Source organism: Zootoca vivipara, chromosome 12 (assembly GCF_963506605.1).
Source record: "Zootoca vivipara chromosome 12, rZooViv1.1, whole genome shotgun sequence".
Taxonomy (NCBI): domain Eukaryota; kingdom Metazoa; phylum Chordata; class Lepidosauria; order Squamata; family Lacertidae; genus Zootoca; species Zootoca vivipara.
In genome coordinates, this window is record NC_083287.1 from 41895288 (window position 1) to 41911669 (window position 16382).

Genomic DNA, 16382 nt, shown 5'->3' on the forward strand with positions numbered 1-16382 from the left:
TTGGTGCTGACCTTTAAAGCCTTAAACGGCCTCAATCCAGTATACCTGAAGGAGCGTCTCCACCCCCATCGTTCTGCCCGGACACTGAGGTCCAGCGCCGAGGGCCTTCTGGCGGTTCCCTCACTGTGAGAAGCAAAGCTACAGGGAACCAGGCAGAGGGCCTTCTCGGTAGTGGCACCCGCCCTGTGGAACGCCCTCCCATCAGAGGTCAAAGAGATAAACAACTACCTGACATTTAGAAAATACCTAAAGGCAGCCCTGTTTAGGGAAGTTTTTAGTCTGTGATATTTTAATGTATTTTGATGTGTGTTGGAAGCTGCCCAGAGTGGCAGGGGAAGCCCAGCTAGATGGGCGGGGTATAAATAATATATTTATTATTATTATTATTATTATTATTATTATTATTATTATTATTATTATACCTCTTAGCACCCAAAGGTAGAGAATACCTGGAGAAGATCTCAGCTTGTGGATGCCACTAACTGCTTTTACAATGCTCCTCACTTTCAGAAGTATATTGCTATGCAGTGAGGAGGGGGTGTCGTTCAAGATACACAAGCATCTTTGGCAGCCCAGATACAATTGAGCAATAATTTAAACCTTGGCCAAGTGAAAGCTTCTCATAATTCTCTTCTGCTCTGCTTCCCAGATAGGAAGAAGCAACTCAGAAAGCAGGTTGGGAATTATTCTTTCGACGATAAGCCTATAATTCTGCTCCTTTCTGTGCCGAAAGATGCAGGTGTGAAAAGCACATGAACTGTTGATAAGTAGAAGTAATGGTTTGTGTGGACATGAGCCTTACCATTCTGTTGACTCATTAATTGTTGGTTTGCTCCAGGCTCCACCATCTACTGTTGCAAAGCCCACATCATCATGGGAACTGGAAGATGATTGGTCTGAGAGATGTGGAGGTAGTACTGGTAATCTATCATCTTCTATAATGACCATGTCATCCTGCGGCATGTTGACTGTCGGAGATAGCTGGTATTTACCTGCACAAAATGGGAAGCGGAAGAGAACTAAACATACTGAGCACTCAACACAAACACTATGCTATTTGTCACAATTTACAAAGCAATTTACAAACCAAGGGCCATAAGGCATCTTCAAAAGCAACCTATTTATACTGTTGTAAGTCTTCACAGGTTGCAGACTACTTCATCAACGACCTTACCACAACATGGGGCAAAATGCCAGAAATACAGTCTCTTAATCCCTTATTAAAGATTTGTGGTAGTGGTGGGAGGGTTGGAACTTACAGAGAGAGAAAAAAGTTTGCATAAGGCCACCTAGTGAACTCATGTCAGAGAAAAAACTAAAACAGGGACTTCCTCGTTCATAACTCAGTCTCTATGTCTGCATGCTACAACAGACTTGAGTGCAACTAGTGTTCGGTCCCATCTCCTGCCCACCTAGCAGTTCGAAAGCACGTCAAAGTGCAAGTAGATAAGTAGGAACCCCTCCAGCAGGAAGGTAAACAGTGTTTCCGTTCACTGCTGTAGTTCGCCAGAAGCATCTTAGTCATGCTGGCCACATGACCTGGAAGCTATCTGCGGACAAACACCAGCTCCCTCGGCCTATAGAGCGAGGTGAGCGCTCAACCCCAGAGTTGTCCGCGAGTGGCCCTAACGGTCAGGGGTACCTTTACCTTTACAGTGATGAACTAAACAGAGATGGGGGAGGAGCTAGATATTAATATGCGAGGCACAGACCTTATATTCTCCATAATGACTTGGTATGTTGAATGGCTGTGCATGCCATGTGAGGAGGCAAAGGATGAAGTTCTGCTTTAATTTATGGAAATTGATGAGAAATAGGTATGTAGACCCTCCAGGGGACCATGTAAGACTCCCACCATTCTTAACCATTGGGCACTGCTGGGTGGGGCACATGGGAACCGGAGTCTAACAACATATGGAGGTCAAAAGGTTTCCCATCCCTGTTCTATAGACTTCCATCTCTGTAGGTCATGGTGTCTATATGGCAAAGCATCATCTGTATTCATGCCATATATATTCATTCAAAGAATAACATTGCTAGCCCTGGTCATTTCAGCTGTGAGAAACAATTTGAACAACTTAAAAACAGAGTCAGAGAGAGATCCAATTCTTTTTAAAAAGTTTTTTTTGGGGGGGGGGAGTGGAGGGAGGCAGGGAAAGTTAGACGAAAAAGAACTCTACTACACGTAGACCCATCATTGTCAAACTGAAATGAATGTGTTCAAGTTTGCATAGCAGCTAATTCTTTGCCCAGCAAAAGCTTCTTTGATGGACAGGTTAATGTTGAGCCTAGTAATGCACTCCTTTCCAAACATAATGCCTACAAGATTGTTAACTCTGTGACTAATAATGTCTCCAAAGAGCTGAATGTGAAACAGTATAACCTTATGGCATTTTTTAGATGAAGCCTCCAAGGTTGAGAGGCAAAAGCAATTCAGTGGCATGTCTAGGTTTTCTCTGCACTTCTTAATATTTCAGCAAGAATGAATGATGACATTTTAGTAGTTGCACTGAAATGTAAAAGAAAACACATTTACTGCAGGTGTGTGGGAGAGGAATGGGAGAAGAGAGAAGTAGATGACCCTTCAGATTTATGCCAGACACAATGCACCAATGGGGGAAAATGGCTATTATTTCTAACTAGTAACATGCTGCATCTACAGTGCTAAAATCATGAGAAGTAATGGTACTTCATCTGGAGTACCGTGTCCTTTGCTGGACACCACAGTTTAATAAGGATATTGACAAACTGGAATGTGTCCAGAGGAGATTGGGAAAACCAAGTTCTGAGTTGGGTATGTCTAACCTGCAGAAGAGACAATCAAGATGCTATATGATATTCATCTTCTAATAGATGATGGAGTATACTGGTTACATTTGCAACTCCAGATCCCATTGACCCCAGCCATCATGGCCAACAATTAAGGATAATGGAATTGTAGTCTAAGAATATCTGGAGGGCTACAAGTTCCCTATTCCTGCATTAGGCAAAATGTCTTGATTGTACAAGATGTTTGACAATACAATAGACCCTCATGTGTTACAAGATTTTTAAGCAAATGCCACCAATCAGGGCTGCTGTAGCAATGGATTTCCTACATCAGCAAGCGGGTAGAACAGATGACCTTTGACATCTCTGATTCTATATTGTAGATGAGCAATAACTTGGTATAGCCATGTGTTGGATGAGGGAGATCCGAGTCACGAGTACCTTCAGCTGAGGTGTACCATAAGTGGGAAAGACCTCTCCTTAAAACTCTGGAGTGCTACTGTTCTACTCTGAGCAAAGTGGACTAGAAAACCAATAATACATGGAAACATCATATGTCAATGTGGCAACCTCTGCATTACAAGAATAAAAAGAAAATCAGCTATGGGCATAGACAGGCAACATAGCAAGAACAGAGACCCTAACTGTTTGGCATAATGATGCACTTGGTACATAAAAGGGGGATTTCCCCCCCCCCCAATGACTGCTTTTTTGTGTGGTCTCCTTACACTGAGGATCCATGAAGGGCCACGTCATACAAAGGATTAAAAACAAAGCTAAAGTTGACTGAACTCTCATAGGCTCTTTCAGCAATGCAATTTCCCATGGACCTTGTCTGCGTAAAGTGGTGGGGAAAACTATCCAACTAAATAACAACATACAATTCCCGTAAGAAGGAAATGACCCTGCAAGACCTCAGCATACAGCCACTTTCTATAAATACATATTGGCACGTGAGACTGGTGGTCTCTGCTATATGCCTGTATTTTGGTTCAACACTAGTAGTTATTATGGTTCCTGTGCATTGGTTGTTCCATCTAATATTGATTAAGAGGGCATCTTATCTAATTGTTGTTTGTGCTGCTCTAGAATGTAGCATTTATGCTGCATTTGTATTTAAAGGCAGGATAGAAATCAGTTAAACATAAAGTAGTCCAACATTCAGCCTAACACAGTGGCAAGATGTAGTGATTTTCATCTGATACCACAATTTAAAGCAACATAAGCTTTGCAAAACTGTTCATTAATATAGAAGCAGTGTCGAGAAAGGCACCCTTCAAAAATATTTGAGACTTCTTGCACGAGCAGAGTTCTACAATCCACATGTACAGTATTGATTAAGCTTGAAATCGAATTACTACAGTTCCCTTAAATGATCCTAAAAATTAAACACACTGAACCACTAAATGCTGTCTTAACTACATCCTCAACCTTTAATTAGTTGAGAGAAACTTTTCAATCCATTTTCCATATTTGTTTATGTCATTCTTCTTTACAAGCTCAGTTATTGCAGAAATTTGGAAAATAACTGGCAAATTTACGCTACCGTGATTCAGTTGGTAAAAATACATTGATGCAAGTTCCGGCATGTGGCTATACCAAATGCTTTGGGGCTTGTATTTCAATAAAATGTACTTATTAACCTAGGAGATATGAAACACAAATCCAGCAAGGGTTTCTATAATTAGGGGGAAATCCTTACTTTCTGAAAACATCAGAGGGATTGCTACAGAGAAGAAATCATGCTACAGTTACAGCTTTGGTAGCACTCCTTCATTATTGTGCAAGGAAATGTTCTCAGATTATGTTATACCTGTAAGGTCTATGAAGCATCATGCCTATCTGTTAAATAATTTATGATATTGCATCCAACGTTGTGCTAAGTAACTTGTTCCATTGATGCAATGATTTATACTTCCAGAACAGAACCCTTTCCCCTCTCCGATGTCCCCTCACCCAGTTTGTTTAGTGTTTCCCCTCAAGCCCGCCAGAGTAAATTGGGGGAGGATGTGGAGCATGCATGAAGGGAGCAGGAATAATTCCATGGTCATTCACATTCACATTGATTACCACTGCTCAGAGCCTTCAGATAGGTAAGGCATATTTGTTCACAAAGCTGCTAGGAGGATTCCAAGGAACAAAGCAAACTCCAAGGTCTCCTCTACCACCCTCCATCAACAGTAAAATAAAATAAAAATCAGGGACACTCAAGATATAGTCCTCTTCCAGGACTATAGTGTAGCAGCCCAAGAAAACATAGAGATATCATATCTGAGGTACCTACATCTCTAACCATGAATCTATGTGTTTCCCTTAAGGTTTGATGCAGATGTGGGCAACTGCTAGGTGTTATGCTTCAAACAATGTGACTCAGCCATTGCTTCTTGGGGAAAGGCTTAGTGCTAGAACATATCCTTCGTTAGCAGAAGGCCCCATGTTCAATCCCAGACATATCCTGGTCTGAAATCCTGCAGAACCACTGCCAAAACTGTGGGGGCAATACTGAGACATATGGACCAAGGATCTGACTCGGCATAAGGCAGCTTTGTAGGTTCTTTGTTCCAGAATTTTTACCCAAATAAAATGTACATACATTGTATTGTCCCATAATCCTATGTGCAATCTGACACCTGCAGCACGTTGCAAAATTTAATCCAATCCAGCCTACATTCTCCATCTTGAGGCAAAGTCTAAATGTAGGACTTGGGGGAAAGAAAAGGAATCTGTGGCCCTCCAGATGCTGTTGGCTTCCAGCTGCCATCAGCTCCCATCACTATGATCAAATGTCAGCGATGAGGAGAGTTGCACTCCAGCAACATCTGAAGGGTCACAGGTTCTCTAGCCTTGCCTTGGGGCTATAACATCAAGACATGTTACATTGTTATAACCCTTCCCTGAGCATTTATGGTGAAGGGCAGGTTAGAAATCTAATCAATAAATTAGTTTTGGGGGTGCTCTGGGCCCACACTGTACACCCAAGCATTTCTCCAGGCATGTTTATAACAGTGGTACCACCAGCAAACTAGCAGGCAGGGAGCAAGCAACTTTGAATGGAATAAAGGACGCAGCCACAAGACTTCTCAGCCTTGCCCTGATGTAATTTCCCTGTTAACCTAGCACCAGGCTGGCTTGCTGCTTGTGATGTGAGAACAAAAGCATCCAAGGGAGGAAACTGCTACAAGCTACAGTATTTTACTTGCATCCAGAGCTCCATGCAGAGGAAGAGACTGATACAGGGATTCCATGAATAAGCCTAGAATTCTTTGCTTCCAAGTTCTTACCCGAAGACACATGATACATCAATCTTGACTCTGGTTTGGAGTCTGGATTGGAAAGTACGTGAGAACCATGCCATAAATAAGAACAGTGGGATATAAATGTATTACACAAACTGTAATACATGTAGAGGGCCCCTGTCTTCCCTAGGTCCTAATGTTTCCCTAAAAAGCCCTGACAGTTTTAAACTTGGGATATAATAATAATTATATATATATATATATAGAAAAAAATATCTATCCAGCCCATCTTACTGGGTTTTCTCAGCCACTCTGGGGAGCTTACAACATATATAAAAACACAACAAAGCATCAAACATTACAAAACAAACAATTCTATACAAGCAACAAATAAACCAATAAATCAGTAAAAACTAATAGTAGTAACAACAACAACAACAATACCCAAATTAAAACAAACACCAACTTCAACTAAAAACATTTAACCAGCATCAACCCAACAAAGCGCTTTATATCATATAATATAAAGCGGATTGTGGTAGGGCTGTTAAGAAATTTAGCTTAGGGTTTGGTTTGTGTAAGGCCACAGCTCATGCTGAGTAATGGGGGGCGTGTGTATGCAAATTCCTTGGATCTGATTGGTTGTTGGGGCCCCTCTTAAAGCTGCGTCCACCATTTTCTGGTCACATTTTTGCCTGGCGTTTGAACCCCTCCCACCCGCCCTTTCTTTCTTGCAGGTTAGCACGACATTGCTATTGCCTTCGGGGCCGCCTGTATTCAGGGGTCAGTAGGAATTTTTCCAATTGGCTGATTGGCTGTGCCTCTTGGTTTTCGCCTACTGCGCTAGCAAATTGTCACAACTTGTTAGGTTGGCGGTTAGGCTTTTGGTTGGTTAATCGGTTGGTAGAGGGGGTGGCACACGGATGCCTACCCTCACCTCCGTTTGCTCCATATAGAAGTATTCCGTTAAAGGAATCTCGGGGCTTACACTCTTGTCCTTACCATCCCGCCATTGGCGGGAATGGTGGGCCCAATTTTAAGAGCAAGAGCCTTGAGGAACATTCTTGGTGAAGGTGAGGAGGGAATGACTGGGCGCAGCCACCTCCTCACTCCCAGGTATGTTTACTTGACTTCCATGCGGAAGTCGGAGCAGGAACTGTCCAAGCGGACAGTGGTGAGTCCTGTCCTATGGTGACAGCTGATGTGAGTCCTGCCACGTGGGCAGATGAGGTGAGTCCTGTCCAATGGTGACAGCTGATGTGAGTCCTGCCACGTGGGGCAGATGAGGTGAGTCCTGTCCTAAGGGGACAGCTGATTGAGTCCTGTCCTGGATGGACAGATGGGGATAGTCCTTCTTTAGGAAGGACGAGTGAATAACCAAAAGCCTAAGCCAACACTCGGATTAAAATTGTGTATTTAATAAAGTTGTGGCCCTAAATTATTTGCCAAAAACCAAACCATAATTCTGTTGTCAGTTGTGAGTTATTTAAGGTAATTTTCTGGGAAGCCTCGACACACAAAAACAAAACAAGAGGAACCAAAGGTAGAACAATTTAAAACATTTTAACCAGTTGCCCCAACCCAAGAGTTGTTCCAGCAATGTCTCTCAGGCCTCCCAGGCAGGGCCGTCTTGAGCAGATCGCGCGCCTTGGTGCTGAGGGGCGGAGATCGCTCCGCCGCCCGCCCCGCCCTCGCAGGGCGCAATTGGTTTCCGAGCGGCTTTGCCGCGCGGTGCCCTCCTTCCCAGGCCGGCGCCCAGCTTGCCAGCCCCGCGCCACAGTGCACTGCGCCACCGGGGGTCTACGACGAGCCGGGCCTGCTCCCAGGAGCCTCTTTTAGGAAGGACACAAAGTGGATTCAAATCAATGTGAAGGTAAGTGCAAATATGCATCCATAAATACAAGGGAATAAAACAAAAATGAAATTAAAACAACAGCGACAATGTAAATTAAAAAAAAATGTATTGTGTATTTTGGGTCTATGGACCTCAATAACGTTGTGTGTGTGTGTGTGTGTGTGTGTGTAAATAAAAAATACAGATACCACCACCCCCCTCACATCATCATAACCAGTTGCTCTAATAAACACACCGGGAAATTGATTAAAAAATGACCTAGAGAAGCTTAGTCTTTCAGATTGGGCACAAAGAAGGAAATTTGTATTTTCAAAACTTGCCGTGCCTTAATAAACTCAAGCACTTTTAAGAAGCATCTTCTCCATTTGGCTTGCTGCTAATGAATACATCCCATGTGGGAAAGTGATTAAGAAACACTGAATTTATCCACAGAAAACTAATGGCACATTTCATATGGGTTTCAGAAGTAATGAAGGTTAGCCCATATCCCTGCTGCCTTTACCCTAGGACACGGGTGTCAAACACAAGGCCCGGGGGCCAAATCCGGCCCGCCAGACCTCGTCATGTGGCCCGCCGAGCGCCCCAGCCAGCGGGACCCAGCAGTGGGACCTTGCTGCTGAAGTGCCGCGCCAACAAAGCGCCGACAAACAGCTGGGGCCGGGGAAATGCTTTTTGCCCCTGGGTCCCTTCGCGCTCTTTTCTGGCGCTGAATCAAGGCGGCGACCCCCCCCTTCCCTTTCTTTCTTCCTCTCTCTCGTTCTTATTCTTTCTTTCCCTCTCCTTCCTTCCTTCTTTATCTCTGTCTTCTCTCCCTCTTTCTTTTTCTTTCCTTCTTTCCTACTCTTCTTTCTCTCACCTCTTTCCTTCCTCTCTCCCTCCTGCTCCCTCTTTTCTTTCTTTCTTTCTTTCTTTCTTTCTTTCTTTCTTTCTTTCTTTCTTTCTTCCTTCCTTCCTTCCTTCCTTCCTTCCTTCCTTCCTTCCTTCCTTTCTGTCTTCTCTCCCTCTTTCTTTTTCTTTCCTTCTTTATTCTCTCCCTTATTTCCTACTCTTCTTTCTCTCCCCTCTTTCCTTCCTTCCTCTCTCCCTCCCACTCCCTCTTTCCTTCCTTCCTTCCTTCCTTCCTTCCTTCCTTTCTTCCTTCCTTCCTTCCTTCCTTCCTTCCTTCCTCCCCTACCTCTCCCTCTCCCTCTCCCTCTCCCTCTCCCTCTCCTCAGAAACATAGGATGCTGCTTTATACTTCTGGCCCTTAAACCCTGGAACCAGGAGAGCAGCTTCAGTGAGTCAACCTCAGCCAGTCCCTTTGGTGAAGGGTGGTGGCTCACTGGTAGAACATCTGTCCTGCATGCAGAAGGACCCCAGCATCTCCAGGTACTAGTAGCTCTGCAAAGGTCCTGCATGAAACCCTAGCGAGCCTCCACCACCCAGTGCAGTTACCAAAAATCATTTTTCAATAAATTGTACAATAATTGTACATTTGAATATCTACTTGCCATTATTCTGACTATGTTTCTGCTTTCAGACCTAGTTATTACTTACATTATTACAAAAAACAGTAATAATTGAATGCAGTGACAATAATTTATGACAATAAAGAGTGGACACATAGTCCTACAGATACAACCGGCCCTTTGAGGGTGACCAAACTGCTGATGCGGCCCCCAATGAATTTGAGTTTGACACCCCTGCCCTAGGAGGAGACAGGATAAGCAAAAGGGAAACATGGCAGTATTAAAATCCAAAATAAGATCCTGCACTTTGGCTTCTTGTTTATTTGCTTGAAGTCATATATGCATGTGATTCAGAGTGCAGGAATGAAGCCTGCAAATATGTAAGTGGGAAGAGCTCACTTACACTTCTTGTGCATACTAACCATTTAATCTATTTAACCTTCATACCAGTGGGACTCCTATGGCACTTCAATTTGAAAAAGGAATTCATTTTCTAAAGTTAAACAATGAAATTAGAAATAGATACACCACTGCTGTGGGCATACTCAAAAAAGGATTTCCAAAATCAATCTATGGATGCCCATAACAACTCTGTAAATGCATGAAAAGTGACATTTTAACATTTATGTTTGAGTTTCAGAGCTGCAGATGAATCTACCAATAAATGTATTTCAACATGACAGGTTTTACATGTTTTAAAACATTTTGAAATGGTTGAAAATCTGAATAAACTAAATCTCAGTCTGAGCTGCTTGGAAAATCCAGCCAATCCTGTGACAAAGTAAGACTTTATTAACTGAATCTGTTAGGGGGGTGGGATGACTTGCTACAGAGCAAGTACTAATAACCTCATTATCCACTGGGGGCTATGAAGAGAGTTGACTACTGAATTCAAACAAAGGATGCATAAAATTAAACCTAGGGCATGTAAAGCAGAAAAGCAAAAAGGTCCCCAAACAAACGTCATACTAAGCACAAATTGGATAAGGTTCACATGAGCTTATCTGGTTTCTGTGCGGGAACTTAAATGGGAGGTAAAATCAATGCAGAAACTTAACTGATACACCCTTAATCATAACATTCATTGACTTTACATTTAATGAAGCTACACTAGGCAGACCCTCATAGACTGGCATAAAGCATGTCTCTCCACCTCAGACAGAATAAAATGTTTTAAAATGTTCCTGTGGCTGCCACCTGCTCTGTGATCCGAGACTTATTATATCAATTTATTGACTCACATAAGAAGCCTGTATGTCGAACTTGGGGAGAAGGGGAAAGGCATAAATTGGTCACTATAATTTTCAAGCTCCATGCTGTCCACATACATAATGCATCAACCACCTCTTTGTAAACCTAAGAAAAATAGATGATCCCCAAGACATAATAGCCAAGTCTGCTTGACTTACCCATTATCCTACTCAAGGCGGCATTCCTGGTGGGCGATTCGCTGAGGCCCTCTATCCCGCTGTACAGTGAATGGGAAATCCTACGCTCCCTGTCATCCAGTATTGTTTCAATAGGCAGTTCTGGCCCTGGTGGACTCCCAGGTGATTCCAACTGTATGGAAAGGGGAGAAATAACAGTGCTGAAGGTCCATTTAACAGCATGGGAGAACAATAACAACTTGCTCTAGGCCTGGTCCTGGCTGGACACCAAATGAGCTAGAACTCTTCACCCTGGACCACAATAATTTGCAATGACAGTGTTGCTTAATGACCAACTTTCTGTGCCACTTCACACTGCACCTCCTATGGAGCCTTGTCAGACTCCATCCCTTTTCAATAGGAAACATGCAAAGACAAAGCACCATGTTTTGGTTTATCTGTACTGCACATATCCTTGAGCAAGGAAGCAACCTCATATGTTTCAAAATTATCTGGCAGATGGCCTGGACCTCTTTCACAGACTGACAGCTTGTCAGGACAGGAACCATCAGACCAGTTGTGGAGAGGTGCAGAAAAAAAAGGGAAAAAAGGATTTAACAAAAAAAAAACAAAACTCCATTTGGTATGTGATTTCTAACCACATTCTAAAATTGGAACCATTTGCTTTCAAATGCAATCGTTACACAATTCCCCCAACCCCACTCAACCCAGAAAGCCCAAAGCCATAAATATGAACATACACAAATAAATAACCTGCATATTTAGAACTGAACTTTGATCTGGAATTAACATTATTTTTGCACAGATTGCAATTAGGAACAGCACTTGCATTTGGTGGTAGCGGGGAGACAGGTTCTGTATATGCACTCAAGTGCTTCTGACCCTAAGGGTAAGAAGCTTCATCTTTTCAGGGTCTAGGCAAAATCTCATCAGGTTCACTACACATGAATTTTGTCCCACTTTTTCAAACCCCCTGCAGGCACAGTAGTGGCTTTCAAAGGCCCTTGCACCCAGCAGGGTGCCACAAATCAGCATGCCAAGAAGAGTCAGAAGTTGTAAGAAGGAGAGAGATATTTATGCTTGGTATCATGTAGCAAAAGGAAGGCAATAAAGTGGCTTTTCCCTCTGTTTTCTCTTTTCAGCTGCCTACATATGCCACACACAAAGGGCCAGTGCAGAGGTAAGATTTTAGATCTCTTAACCAATATTTTAATTCTAACTCATTTTTACTACTTGGTGACACAATGCAAACTATCCATTGCAAATGTGGACCTGGCCAGTGTTATTCATGTTTAGTGCTATCTTTCAGGGGGGGGGAGGTGCCAGAATTCACCCTTGTTCTCTTATAATGGCAATGGTGCCCACCTGAGAGGTGCCAGAACTGAGTTCCAGTGAGTTCCGGTTGGGGGAAAAAGCCCTGGATATGCTTAATGTGGGGCTACTCTTACAAAGGAGAAGGAGAAGGGGACGAGATGGTTGGACAGTGTTCTCGAAGCTACGAACATGAGTTTGACCAAACTGCGGGAGGCAGTGCAAGACAGGAGTGCCTGGCGTGCTATGGTCCATGGGGTCACGAAGAGTCAGACATGACTAAACGGCTAAACAACAACAACACTCTTACAAAGCATCCAGAAACCTTGCTTCAAAATGCTGGCATCAAATTGTTGTCTGGGACTAGAACATATTACCCTGGTCCTGCATATTACTCTGGCCCTTAGGAATTGTAATTGGCTACCTGTTCATTTTCATGCTCGATTCAAGGTGCTGGTCCTAAGAAGTTTGGGATCTATTTACTTGAAGGACCACATCTTCCTTGAACCCAATCAACACAGGAAGCTGCCTTGCCCCATTATCTACCTACTGCCAGGCAGTGGCTCTCCAAAGTTACAGGAAGGAAATGGTGGAGTTTAAACCCGGGGCTCTCTGCAAATAATGGGCACTACCACTTACTGGCAGCCGTTAAAGATCCTGCTTGGGTTCCCCCACTGACTGATATACACTGATATGCAATGGATCCTTCTCAGTTGTGGCACCCACACTGTGGAATGCCCTCTCAATGGAAGCCTGCCTGGTCCTTCCTTTATTTTCATGCTGCTGCCTTTATAAGACCTTCATTTGAGGAATCCCTAAGGGAAGGCTGTCTGGGCTGTTCTTCCTGGCCCCCACTTGCTGGAGTGGGGGAAGGGGGAAGGCAGCCCTTTTATTCCGAAGTGTTTTTGGAGCCACTCTCTTTGATCTATTTTAATTGTACTTTACTGACATCTTGATCATTTGTCTGTTGTAAGCAATTTCCCCTACTATTAGATGCTTTGATTTAGTTTTTCTCTGGAAAAGGAATTTTAGCAAGCATTCTTAACTCACAATGTTTCACCACATACTTAAGGATATTAAATACTGATTAATTATCCCTCCTTAAGATCTTCTATTCACCTAAGCAGCCACGGGTGGTAAAATCAAGATGGTTGGTTCCCACTATTTCTATGCATGCTAATAGATAAAGTTGGGATTCTAATCCGCTTCAGTGAGTGAGACTGGACTCAAGGGGTAGCAACTTCTAATTAATGTGAACTACAAAGGTCTGACCTTGTGCATGTGGTATTTACAGGATAGATCTCTGCAATCGACCCAAAGGCATTGTGCTGTGTTATTTAGGGGATCCCATAGTACCAGTATGATGGATACAGGAGGGATTTGTAAAACTTGCAGTACTTCAAAGTGGGTGAAGCATAATCAGAGGAGACTGTATAAAGTATTATTTCTGTTCAAAGCTATCGTCTTTTTAATATAAATGAGATATTTAATGAAGTTCTGAATTGTAGCCTTATCTTTCCCAGTTTGATCAGCACTAGGGAGATTTACTGCATTGAAGGGTCAACACAATTACCATTGGAGGCACGTCAGGCTGCAGGAGAATAATAAACTTGCCATGCAAGTGAATTAGACTCAATAAGGTTTAAATTGTGAATCGAGGATTTGTTTTATTCACGTTCCCCCCCTCCTAAAATTGCAGATTACTACTGACAGTTCCACTGAAAAGTAAATTAAACAATATTCAAAGCCTCTGATGTAAAGGAATCAAAGGCAAATTTAAGAAGAATAAAAATGTTAAAATTCTGAAATGCTATTAAAAAGGAAAGAGAAAGAGATACTATCCAGGGACTGAAAGTTGCATGCCAAGTGTATTCGCACAAATGAACTGTACTTTGTTTTAACTTTCTTCAAACAAAGGGTGAAAATTACCCTAAATGACTAACATGACTTATTTTCCCAGGGAGATAGGACTGTATCTTCAAGTTTATATAACAAATGTCTAGTTCTTTATTGAACCACATAATATAACCATTTCTCAAGGGACAATGCATATCTAAACACTATCGAGCTCTGAGTAGATTCCCCCCCCTATTCTTTTCAAAAAGAGGCACAGAGAAAGAGGCAGCTTAGGAACCTAGGGAGAGGAATAGGCATTCGCTCCAGGTGAACTGGTAAGCAGCAGCTTACAGAGTGGGGTAAACAACAGCACTGTTGCTTAATGTCTGCACTCTGAAAAGAGTGCTGGTATGTCTTACCACTTTCATGGGAAAAAGACTTTATTCAGTGACAAATTAGCATATCAAAAGCCAGATTTAAATCAAGACATCAAGTCAGCCACACAAATATTTAACTAAAGATACAATGCCTTTTATAAACTTGCAAAAAAACAACAACCCAACAAAAGTTTTTTTGTAAAAGGGGAGGAGAAGATTGCACAGAAGCCCCTTTAAAAACACTTTTGTTGGTTCTTCTGCAAGAAGGTTTGCATTAAAAAAATGTGTCAAAGCAAGGGCAGGTTTTGCTGACAGGAAGAGAACAGAAAGGGGTGGGAAAGGTGCAGAACCAAGGTCTATTCCAGGCGTCGGCAACATTTTCTGCCCGTGGGCTGGAGGATTCCCATGGACTATCATCCGTGAGCCAGACATGGGCCACACAAGCGCAGAAGCGATTTCCGGTGTCGCGCTGCCCATGTCCCAAACACCAGAAATCGCTTCTGCACATGTCCACAGCTGCGCAGAAGCGATTTCCGGTGCTGGCTGCCCATTTCCAAAATGTCCGCAGTGCCAGAAATTGCTTCTGCGGCTGCATAGACAAGATTTCCGGCACTGCTCAGCGAGTCCCCCGCGCCGCGCTGCGCCGGTTTACCACAGCGCATGGGGGACTTGCCGAGTGGGCGGCTCAGTTCAGAGGCGGCCCATGGGCCGGATAAATGGCCTCCATGGGCCGGAGGTTGCCGATGCCTGGTCTATTCTGTCATTTATCACAGCCTTTGCCCAAACGCTGGCTGGGACTGATGGAAGTTGTAGTCCAAAACATATGGGAGAGCCCAGGCTGCTTTATCTACTTTGACAACTTTATGCCTGGGCCTCAGACCATCAGACCTTACTTTGTGTTCAATGTCTCCAGTTCAAATCTCAGCGCACCAAAGAACTTGCAATGTGGCCATGGTATGGATTTCTCTCCATCTCCACATCCCACCTTTCCACACACCTCTGCAACATGATGATTATAATGTTGCAGATTTGTGTTTAGGGGTGCAAGGGCACCCATAATTGCTAGAATTAGTGAATGTTAGAAATTAGTAAGATGGTAGGAGCCACTGAAGGGCCACTGTTTAGGGGTGCAAGGGCACCCATAATTGCTAGAATTAGTGAATGTTAGAAATTAGTAAGATGGTAGGAGCCACTGAAGGGAAGATGCAAGGCATTGCAAAAAATACAGGCTAAGCTCTCTTTCCAGGCCAGGATAGAAGAAGCTGTTAAGCATGACAAAAGGTGTTGATGGCAAATCACAGGGAAATCATTGTGACTGTTTCAAAGGAGGTTGCCAATGTTATGCTGAGAGATGACATAGGTTACAGCAGACATCCCCAAACTTCCCGCTGTAGCAGCACCTATTTATCTACTTGCACTTTGACATGCTTTCGAACTGCTAGGTTGGCAGGAGCTGGGACCGAGTAACGGGAGCTCACCCCGTCGTGGGGATTCGAACCGCCGACCTTCTGATCGGCAAGCCCTAGGCTCTGTGGTTTAACCCACAGCACCACCTACATCCCCTGTTTCATGTAGCAGAGACCAACAGGGCTGCGGAATATACACCATCTCCTGAAATGTTCCCTGCTCCCCATGCAGACAGAAATGTTGAGATGGAAGAGCATAAGAGTCTTGCCCAAGGAGTCAGACCAAAGGCCCATCTAGTCCACCTTCCAGTGATTACCCACCTGCTTAACCCTAGCATCATTCCAGACAGCCCTGTTGTGATTTTTAAGATACTTCCAAAACAACAACAACAACAACCTTCAGTGCTCAACTTTTAATTGCATTTATAAAATTTTCATGGCACTTTTAAGCATGCACTCCTTCTTTACTGTCCATAAGTTATTCAACAGTTATTTTCTTAATACCATACATGTATCAAAACAGGTGGGGGTTGGGCTGAGTTAAAATAAAAAGGGTGCCCAAATATTGTACCTTTTTTGTAATTGCAATACCATGTCTTTGTTGTAATTCCTCCTTCTATTCTTTTTCCAAATTTTTAATCATCATCTTCGTTTTTTGTTTATTTAACTTAAATCCCGCCAATTGTCCAAATTTCTCAATTACTTCTATCACTTCTGCAACACTTTCTTTGGGGTTTTCCAAAGTACGGACTAAAT

The 16382-nt window shown here is 43.1% G+C and overlaps 1 protein-coding gene across 4 annotated transcripts in view; it reads right to left on the minus strand.

Moving 5' to 3' along the window:
* The window catches only part of PARD3 (par-3 family cell polarity regulator), a 568363-nt gene that overhangs the window by 175081 nt on the left and 376900 nt on the right, over positions 1-16382 (minus strand). For all 4 annotated transcript variants that reach the window (XM_035129016.2, XM_035129014.2, XM_035129013.2 and 1 more), the window contains 2 exons: positions 10718-10868; positions 803-992 (listed from right to left, as the gene is read on the minus strand). In XM_035129016.2, coding sequence (XP_034984907.1) covers positions 803-992; positions 10718-10868 — 341 coding nt within the window. The remainder of the gene's footprint in view (positions 1-802; positions 993-10717; positions 10869-16382) is intronic.